The 10841-nt window shown below is 41.0% G+C and overlaps 1 protein-coding gene across 1 annotated transcript; it reads right to left on the reverse strand.

Annotated features, from left to right (window-relative positions):
• Window positions 1-2778: 2778 nt before the first annotated feature.
• On the reverse strand, window positions 2779-10232 carry foxo4 (forkhead box O4). The gene is made up of 3 exons (XM_014199631.3): window positions 7771-10232; window positions 6091-7547; window positions 2779-5867 (listed from the first exon to the last, which is right to left on the reverse strand). The coding sequence occupies exons 1-2, from the start codon at window positions 8200-8202 to the stop codon at window positions 6120-6122; spliced, it is 1860 nt and encodes a 619-aa protein (XP_014055106.1). The 5' UTR covers window positions 8203-10232; the 3' UTR covers window positions 2779-5867; window positions 6091-6119.
• Window positions 10233-10841: the final 609 nt, after the last annotated feature.

Consider the following 10841-nt stretch of genomic DNA (forward strand, 5'->3'; position numbering starts at 1 on the left):
GAAAGATGAAGGAATTGGGTTGAGCTTTTTTCTTATTCTCCATTCCAGTCCCACCAGTCCTCACTTGCTCCCATTCTCTGATTCTTAGAAACATAGGCCAACGGGTTGCAACAGAGGCCTGAATTAATTCATAAGGTAATGTCCTACATACATCTGTAATTACTTTGAAAGGCCTCCCTCCCTCGTGACATGATTAAAACATGGTAGCTGCTATTGAACAACATATGTTAATCCATTAGTCTCACAGAAATGTAGGACTTGCATCTGAGAATCTTTTTTTCTATACACGTACCCCCTCTAGTGGCAGATATTAAGCATTGTGAATCAATGTTAAAACGTTAAATACATCCCAATGTTATATTCTTTGATACCATTAAGTTCACGAACAATATACATGTGAATATTAGTGAACCAATGACATGTTGAAATAAAATAATTACTTGGCTAAATGAGTTAAAGAGTTTAAAGTTTATTTCCACTTTCCCGAACCGCGTGTTCAACGTTATCGCTGGCTGACTTTACAACATGTAAAGTAAGATTGGGAGAGAAATATATGGATGTCCAGAGAGCAGACATATCAATAATTAAACATTTTCCCCTCGTTGAGATCACAACATATTTATCTCATGATCATGACATAACAAAAGTTGTTATGTCGAGATCACGAGACACTATAAATAGGAGTGAACGTATTAATGATTGACAGTATGGTTGAAGCGGCAGAGCCCACGGTGGATCAGCGCATATGTTTTAAAGGAAAACTACACCCAAAAATGTTTTGCTTGTCAGCAATGAAGTTTTCAAGATGTAACTTTCAAAATACAGAAATCTACCTGTATGATGCAAAATGTAATGATTTCTCTATTTTGAAAGTTACATATCTTAAACGATTGCTGACAAGCAAAACATTTTGGACTATGTCCACAATGGACTAATGAAACAAATACCAAAATAAGGTTTTTAAGTGGAATTTTCCTTTAAGCTCTCGTAGGGCATTTAAGCCCTGAACGATGCCTGACAAGCAGTGCCTTCTCCCATCGCAACAACGCAGCTAACTTTGCTAGTACTGTGAGCGAGCCAGCTAGCTCGTAAAAAAAAGAAAATAATCTATGCTAGTTGTTAGCTTGCATAACTGATATGTATAATTGTAAAGGGACACTTCATGTTTTATGGATAATAAACATTTACAGGGGGTGAGCTCCATTCCTGACAGGCTGATCAGATTCAATTTCAGCCTCAGAGCTTGATCAGATTCAGTAGCAGTCTCAGAGGCTGATAAATCAGGATTCTGCCTTGTAGGCTGCTTCATTGGCAAAGCTCCATGCAAGCAGATTAGCAGTCAGTGCATTATGTATATGAACAAGAGTGGGTGCAATCTGTTCCTGGCAGGCTGATCAGATGCAATAGCAGCCTCAGATAGTGATAAGTCAGGATGCTGCCTTGTAGGCTGTCTGCAAGGAGCCTTCCTTTGAAACAGCCTACAAGGCAACATCCTGTTTTATCAGCCTCTAAGGCTGCTATTGAATCTGATCAGCCTGCCAGGAATAGAGCTCAGCCCCTGGATCAGATATTAATTTGCCTATAAAGCACCTTGACAGCTAATCTGCCTGCAAAGAGCTTTACCTATGAAACAGCATACCCGGCAGCATCCTGACTTATCAGCCTCTGAGGCTGAAATTGCATCTGATCAGCCTGTTAGGAATGGAGCTCACCCACTGCAAATGTTAACGTGTCCCTTAAAATGATACACATCAGTTATGCATGCTAACAACCTGCATAGATAACAAGCTAGCTAGCTAATAAGACTACTTAGCTAGGTCAAAAGACTGGCGAAGTTAGCCGTGTTGTTCCTTGCATGCGATTGGCTGTGGTCCTGGGGGTGGCGTGCAGCCCGAGAGACAGTGCTGCCTGTCAGATATCGTTCAGGGCTTAAATGCAGCCACAGGGCTCCTTAATGGTGGTTATCGTGCATCTGAACAAAGGAATGGATGATGTGTGGTACTTTTGATTATCTCGTGATCTCGACAAAACAACTTTTGTTATGTAGTGATCATGAGATAAATAATTTGTGATCGACATATGGGATTTTTTTTTATTTTATTCAAATGTCCTCCTGTAGTAATAAGACCAAAACTATCAAAACTAATCAAAGTAAATCAACCCATATTGGCTATGCACAACTTATCAACCCCTGACCCCCTTCCCCCCTTAAAAAAACTAAACAAACTTACTCAACCCTGTCCACATACTAAAAGGCTGTAATATCAAAAAGTGGGGCCATTTTTTTTATTTATTTTTTTTAAATAAGAAAATTACTAACTGCTACTTTTATAAGAAAATTAGTATTAAAGAAATGTAAGAAAAATATTGAGAGGAAATATTACAGGGACTAGGGGATACAAAGTAAAAAGCCCATAAATTGTAGGTGACAGTGGCTGAAACTCCAGCAGATTACTCAAGGCATGACCGAGCAAATAAAGTCTACGAGAAGGATGTCCTCTATACCCTGTGCTTTTACAAACAGCCACCAACACACAAGTTACACCACTGTCCAACACTGACACATTCACTTTCATACAGTCCTATCAAACACTCACACCCATCCTAAGATGCATAAGCAGAAGACATGTCTCACAGACCTGGCCGATAATGGTAACAATAGTATGACCCTGTGGAATCCATCACAGCAACCAAGTTGATTTGTTGTACATCAATGGGACCAGTAAATTAATTGCCCTTTTCTTACATTTCATACATCATTACTAAAATACCTCAAACTACACGGTATTCACTTTAATTTCAAAACTATTTTTAAGTGACAACGTTTGGGGATCACAATACAGAAAAATAAAAGGTTTGTTTCTTGAAAGATGCACTATGCTGAAATCGCACCGCCATTTTCTGGTTGCTAAAATTCTAATAGCTTGCCTAATTTCTGTTTATGTGACAAAACAATCACGCATAGTGTAGAGAATTATTGTACCATCTAAACCACTGCGAAATATCATTTTCCATAACCAAAAATAATATTTTCAGATGGTGTACAAAATCGAAAGTAAAAGACAAAAACGAAACTTAAAATCGGGAAGCATAGAAATAGTGCACATAGAACAGATCTACCGCTTCTTAGACTTGCTTACAATGACGACAATTTTGTCAGGTCGCCCAAAAAGTTACATATTTCAGCTTTAACTAATCACTACCTCACTCAAAATATCCTTGTGCTGCATACAAATGATTCAAGGCCCTGAAATAATCTAAATATGCACCCATTGCATTATGGCCCTCTTAGGGTATGTCATAAATGACAACTAGCACCAGTCAATAGAAAAATCTGTGAGAAAAAGAGTGCTTTATACAAATGAAAAGCTAAAGTATTCACATGGTTACAGTGAAATTATTAATAATGGATGTCAAAACTCCATCTAGGATGCATTTCAGATGAAAAACTGGTCAACACAAAAAAACATTTACAATAAATGAAACCTTTTCTTCTGTCGTGATCAAGTATTTAAATACAAACTTCCTCCTAACACAAAACTCATCATCAAAAGGAAAAAAAAACATGAAAAATGACATGGTGCATCTTGCTATTGAATAACATGCTATAGTGTTCAATATTGGCAGTTTTAACAACCTCGAACAAGCCTATTGTTATGATATACATGACTAAAGATCTCTTGTTTATTTCCATCTTAGAAAGTAAAATTATAATTTATATTTTTAAGTGTTAAATTGAAAGTGGTATGAATCAAAGACCCTTGTGTCAAGGATGCCTCACGATCAAGAAAATGGCAAAACACGAGGGGCTGTTGGTTTCCAGTCTTGTATTTTAACATAGAAATTCACCTAAAATAAATGTAATTCTGATGATTATCTGATTACTCCCTTAAGGAAGATGTTTCCATTATTATTTTTGAATGACCCTGAGATTTAATCGCTGTATCATTTGAGATGTGAATTCAGCACCACTGCTGTAAGCAAAATGTCCTCCATTGTGTAAATAACATGTGCAGGTTTTTACTTGATTATTGTGAAATTTAAATCCAAGTCAAATTAACTAAGTGGCAAATCAATTTGGAAAATCAAGTTATACTGGTATATCCACGCATGCACGTCACCTCAACTCACCTGCCGTGTCATTTGTTAAAAAGCCAGATTTATTTGATTTCTTTTTTGCTTTGGCTCCACTTGCGAAGCTTATCTACACTAAAATATTTTTTGTCCCAGGCACCCCCTATCTGCCATGTAATTCTTAGTGTTCTTTTGGTTATGTATAAAATCTACATGCATCTCATCTTTTACAAAAATAAAATATATAGAAAATGACCGTTCAAAATTATCTGAAATAGTTTTTCTCCATAACATCTGATTAGTAATAGAAATATATTCATATATAACCACCATCTAAATTGTATATTAAACTAGTCAAATATTTTACTTCTCACATGTTGTATTAATTTCATTAAAAAAAGATGGTTAGTAATGTATAACAAAGTTATCAGTGAGAAAATATTCCCACATGAAACCCCAGTTTCCCTTACTTTAAGGGATAGAACATTGCAGGAAAACATTAAATGCAAAACCCTTCAAGAGGAGATCTTAACAATTTCCTTCAAGATTTCTTTTGAATTCTCCTGATTGATCTGCATAGCATGACATGTCTATTTACATAGCATGTATACAACCTTGCCTCTTTTCTTTGATGAAATGATTCAACCGAACTTGGTTTAGTCTCTTATTTTGCCATTAGAGTACAGGAGCCACATGACAGGAATACTCCCAAGTGCCTTGAAACACAACCCAGATCCGCAAAACCTTCAAAGGGCCCTTAAAGCAGTGGAGGAAAACTGCTTTCAATGATATAACACTTGGTCAACCAAATAATTTGTTGGCAAATACAATTACCTTTGAATGCCCCCTGTAAAAAGCTCACAAATCACTTTTCTTCACATTGTTAGTGTAACTGCACATCAGGAAAATAAAAAACTCCAAAGTGTTTTCTACCCTGCTCTTTAGCACACACTGAGCAGTCATGAATGCCAAGCGGTAAATGCATATCACATACCCTGTACTGTTAAATTACTGAATTACCACTGACATAACTCGTAGTTACTTTGCAGCTCCGGTCTCGTCAATGAAAAAGAAGCACGTTTCGTACCACCAAGCAGCCAAATGTTAGACTACGTTTGGTCAACATGCGGAGTCCAATGTCAAATCATATATCCTCAACTTGGTCTCATCCAATGACTTAACGTCATCAGCCTTTGCTCGTGTCATCTTGAGGAAAGTACAGAGGAGTGTGTTGGAACTTCATTCCCTCCATAGATAAAGATGGAGCAGCTTCATTTCATGTCCAAGTTGGCGGTAATAGTTCACCACCTACAATTTATATGAAAACTGGCAATTTCTTCCTGTGTGCACTGTCCATTTCACCTTCAATATCAAAGACATCAAAGAAGTGTACCATATCAATCCTAAAACTACTTTGGTATAGTAATAATATTAATTGTGATATTAACTTAGAGTTGTTAGTTGTGCTTCATCTTTTCACTCCAAATAAATTCTGTCATACCAAATAAATTCTGTCATACCAAATAAATTCTGTCATACTTTTCTCAAACACTCAAAAAAATACGGCAAAGTCCCCAAAGGTTGCAACCTGTTACTAGGGGGAGGGGCATGGATGGCCCGTGACATGGATGTCTGAGGTCTGGTTTCGTCAAAAGTACAAGCACAAAGGTTTAAAAAAATTGCTTCGGAATTGGATCTTCAGCCAATAGGGAGATGGGGATTAGGAATGAATGCACCAGGTGTGATCTTTGTTGTAGGTGTCGTTGAGTTTGTGTGTGATTGGGGATCCTTACCTGCAACAACAAGTAAAAGACAAAATGTTCAAATTGTAGTTCATGATGTTCTTGATTAATCTCCAGAACAAAGCAGGGGATACAGAAAGTGAGTGAGTGTGAGAGGGAAACAAGGGTAATCATGAAGAGGATAAAGAAAGTAATGGGTAAAGAAAAGGGTGGTTTAGTTGTAGAGTGCAAAACTACTGAGAGGTTAGAACATGAAAGTAAAATTTCAGCATACCTGGCTAACACTGCAAGGTTGCTGAAAAGTTAGCTGGGTACCCAGTTGTGTGCGGAGCTCTGCGTAGTTGCAGGGCCAGAGTAGCTTTGCCCACCCGGCATTATGGGGTCAAAGTTGAAATCAATGCCCTCTCCATCCATGAGGTCACTGTTGATGATGTAGTCCACGTCACAGTCCAAGTTCTCTGTGAACATCTCAATGTCCAAGTCGGTGGGCAAGCGGTCTTGACTTGGTAGGAAGGAGCTCGGCGTTCCGAACTGGCCCATCCCTGGCAGACCTCCTCCTATATTGGAGAGGCCCCCTCCGTGGTGAGGCCCCATACCTGGCAGCTGTGCATGCTGAGCTTTGAGGGCTGAGAGCTGTGGAGAGTCTTGGGCCATGCCTGACAGGATCATGCCCAGGCCCAGCTGAGAGTGCTGCTGTTGGAGCTGGGACTGCATCCTCATGGATGCCACAGTGTTTGTCTCAAGCCCCTTTCCCAGCAACAGCTGGTTTGGCTTGGACCGCCCTCCCACCATGGGCCCCCCCATGCCCATCATCCCCACTCCACCTGGACTGGGCATAATGGGGTCCACCTGGGTCATCATGAAATCACTGGGAGGCGGGGAGTCCGAGGTGAGCAACGCCTCCAAGCTGGAGGGAACATGGGTGCCATAGAGACCAGTCCCACGGGAGCCAGGGCTGGGCATGGGGTTAAAGAGAGAGTTACCATAGTTTAAGGGTTTGGAGTTGTTATTGTTGCCACATTGTGTGCCTGAGGACTGTCCCCCAGTCTGGTTGGGGGCCTGGGAGAGGTTGGATGGCTGTAGCTGACGGAAGGAGGGGAACCCGGAGCCCCGGGGAAGCAGTGTTGAGGCAGACGGCAGAGGGGTGGGGGGAGCCGGTGGGGCTGTGCTGGGACTAGCCCCTCCCTGCTGCTCGGTCATCAGTGTCAGGCCATCGATCAGGTCCAGCTCCTCCATTAGTGTCTCAGTAAGGGTGGGGGGCAGGTTGCCCGTGGAGTAGCCCAGTAGACCTTCCTCAGGCAGGTCATCCTCATCCTCCTGGCCGGGGCCGATGGGGGACAGCCGGCCACTCAGGGTGCTGGCATTGGAGCTGGTGCGTGGACGGAAGCTGGTCCACATGTCAGGGTCGTCTAGGCTACCACGGGATGAGGGGCTGCCGCTGTTTACCCCCCATTTGGGGAACTGCTGGGAGGAGTTGGGACTGTCTGCGCCCCCGTCGCCTTCTCCCCCAGTGATCCCGCCCAGGCCTGCTGCTGCCTTCTTGGTCTGCTTGGCTCGCATCCGGCTTTTCAGCAGTTTGCTGCTGTTGTCCATGGAGGCAGCACGGCGACGGGGGGCTTTCCCAGTCTTGCCCCCCTCTGGGTTGAGCATCCACCAAGAACTCTTGCCTGTGGACTCATTGTGAACTCTCAGGAACTTGTTGTGGAGTGATAAGTTGTGGCGAATTGAATTCTGAGTTAGAGGAAAAGGGGGACAAGAAAAGAGTTTTAAGATTGGTGCCTTGTTAAATTTTCGGAAAACATTCAACTTGGTTTGACGATAGATTTCAAGCAATTACTTCCATTATTCACAAATTAATGCAGTGTAATAATGTATCATGTGTTCACAGCAAATGGGCTGTATAACATGGTTCTAACAATGTGAATAACAATAATGATGAGCATGTTTTTTTTACCTTCCACCCTGCTGAGCTGTTGCTATCTCCTTTATCTTTGAAGTAAGGCACAGTTTTCACCATCCAGTCATATATCTGTGCCAAGGTTAGACGCTTCTCTGGAGAGTTCTCAATAGCCTGACTAATCAGGTCCGCGTAAGACTGGTTCCCCCATGCATTGCGCCGGGATGATCCCTTTCGGGGTGTGGCTCCACCTACTCCGGCTACGACTCCTCCCTCTGTGACCACAACTTTCTCAGGCTCGGATATGATTTGCTGTTGCTCCTGCTTATCGTCGTCGGCGGGCGGGGTTCCAGCAGAAGATTCAGGGCCGTCCGCCCCCTCCGGTTTGACAGCTGAGATGTCGGGTCTGGGGAGCGGCCATGTGCACGACCTAGGTCTGCTTTGCGGCTCAAAATCTGGGTCAATCGTGGGTACCGTCGAACCCTCCATTGTAAGGTTTTGTTTGCTACAACTATCCTAAATGTAGACAACTAAGAGATAATACTTAAAATAAAATCGTCAAGATAAATAATAGTGAGACTGAAATATTGAAACAAAATGTTTTAAAAAAAAAATCAAAATAACAATATTGTACTTTTGTAGAGTCGCAGGCAGCCTAGTGGTGAAGAGCGTTGGGCAAGTAACTGAAGGCTTGAATCCCTGAGACGACTATGTGAATCTGTTGATGTGCCCTTGAGCAAGGCACTTAACCCTAGTTGCTCCTCTAAACCGCTCTGGATAAGTGCTTCTGCTAAATGACTAATGTAAAATGTAATCTGGGGACACGTATTTGTAATAGGCACACCAATGTAGGCCTATTCTTATCTAAGAAGGGGTCTATGTTCAAAATTAGACTATATCGTCTAATGTAATTATTGTATAACCAAAAGTTCTATATAAACTTCAACTATCTACACAAAAACGCTATGTTCCATTCTCTATTAAGAGGACTAGTAGAAGAGAGAAACAATAATCTGGATACACCAGTATAGCGTTGTTAATCCTGAGATTGGAGATTAGGGGACCCAAATAATCCCTTTAATAGTAACTATCATAAACCTTCCGATTTACATAAAGCAGAGGAGGGCTGGGATGACGGTTCCTTTGTTTGTATAAAAGAACAAAGAGAACTCTGGGAGGAATGCACACCAAAACATCTGGATTGCAATCAGAGACCAATGCAATTTATGGCCCACATAACGTGTTACTCTGGGGTATATACTTAAAATATATATATAAACGTTTGTCTCGGTTTAGTTTTGGTAGTTTGTTGTGGAAAATGTAAATATATTCGATGTTTATGAAGGTAAAAGTAAAGTAACGTTAGCTATAAAATTATTGCTCTCACAACACTATAAATTGAACTGACTTATTTCGCGTCTTGCTTTTAGCTTTAACATAAAAGTCGCCCTCAAACACATATACTTTGCAAATAACCCACAAATGAGGATTACCACAGTGGGTCACTGTTACAAAAGAGCCGACTAGGTTTACGGTGCCTCCGTCTGCACTTGTAAACAACGTGCTGTCTCGCTCCTTCGCACGTAGAAATAACCTCCCGCTTCAATAGAATACTGGAGTTGATATAATATTCGTTTGAACATTGATATCCAAATTCAAAGCAATTTAGTAAACAACAACTTTTTGATTTCAACACACATCTAACTGTCACTGCTCCCCGTGAAACAATATTACTTAGAGTGAACACAAAAATCTGGATTCATGGAGCTTGCGATAAAATAGTCAATGTTTCAAGTAAAAAATCTGCCATATTTGATTATCTAAGCAATGACACGTTTACTTCTGATGTCAAAACAGTAATGTTATTCTGGCTGTCTTTGGCTACAGTATTATCTAAGTAATTTTAGTCGACTGACAAAAATAAAATGTTGAGCGCAAAACCTTACTGAACAGTTTGAGCATGGTGGTCTGTAAAACAAAATTAGAAGAAACAAATGGATCAATGGACCGTGGTTTTCTGATTCAAGTTTTCACGCTCCTCCACATTGCGGGCAAGCGCGTGTCACCATCTGCCATGTTTCTTGACACGCAGCAGCACACGATGCTCGCGCGAGCACAAACCTTAAGAATGTGCCTAAAATTGGATCAGTCCGCGTCTTGTGGCCAATTTAAAGCACGGTTCGTAATCCACGGTTTCTTGGAGTTTAGGTTCTCCCACCTCGGCTCGACTCAACACAGCAAACGTAGTTTTTAAAATAGCGTGATAGCCACTTAACGTTAGCTGCTGGCTAACTCCAGTTATTTCGGAGTTTAAAATCCTTTCAAAAGTCGGAAAAAAGGCTTCAGTACCTTCCTTTTGAATTCTCCCCCTTTCAATTGTTAGTTTTGCTTGACTTGTGGCTATTCTGGATGTCCAAACACTCATTCATCGTATATCTTTTTTTGTTTAGTTTTGACTCGAGGCGAAGACTCCCTTCTGACGTCTGTTTACCACTGCCAGAAAACCTGTACTGCGCTTGCGTCGTGAGGACTGATGGGAAATGCAGTCAGTCATGTGACTTCTAAAAGCACGAATGTAAACAACGAACGGCTGTCGAGCTAAAAGAGCTAAATCAGGATTGTGTAACATTTCCTAAAGTGTACACACACCACCTACACACCTAAACCAAAGCTGGAAGGTTACCCGACAGTGGTCAATCAGATTTCAATTGCCCAAGTAGCTCAGACTTCTAGGCTACAGATCTATTCAGCTCCAATCTAGTTTTGAGGCACATGCATCCCTCTTTCATTTGACACTCAAACTTTCACCAATAGTCCCAGTCTGTCGGTATACTGTCATAAAAAAAGTAGGTCGTAGTCAGGTTACTTTAAAATTGCCATTGTTGTACAGTGACATTCAAAAATCATGATTTATGTCCAGAAAGATCTGTGAAGAAGATTCATTTCAGTATGATATATATTTTTTTCAAGAATATCGGTACCAACCTAGAAAAGCATAGGAATGCTCGATGTGTTCTATGCAACACGTTTCATTTGAATTTTTAAGATCGGCCTAAATCAGCATGGTACGGTGTGTTTATTTAAACAATAATCTGACGGTGTGAACAAGAACTACAATTCCCAGTGTA

The sequence above is a fragment of the Salmo salar genome, chromosome 05, assembly GCF_965601325.2.
Source record: "Salmo salar chromosome 05, fSalSal1, whole genome shotgun sequence".
Classification (NCBI taxonomy): Eukaryota; Metazoa; Chordata; class Actinopteri; order Salmoniformes; family Salmonidae; genus Salmo; species Salmo salar.

Excerpts from the sequence above, each read along its gene's own strand:
- foxo4 (XM_014199631.3), bottom strand. The coding sequence starts at position 8,202 with ATGGAGGGTTCGACGGTACCCACGATTGACCCAGATTTTGAGCCGCAA. Across the intron at positions 7,548-7,770 it reads ACAGCTCAGCAGGGTGGAAG|AATTCAATTCGCCACAACTT; the intron begins GTAAAAAAAACA and ends CCTCTAACTCAG.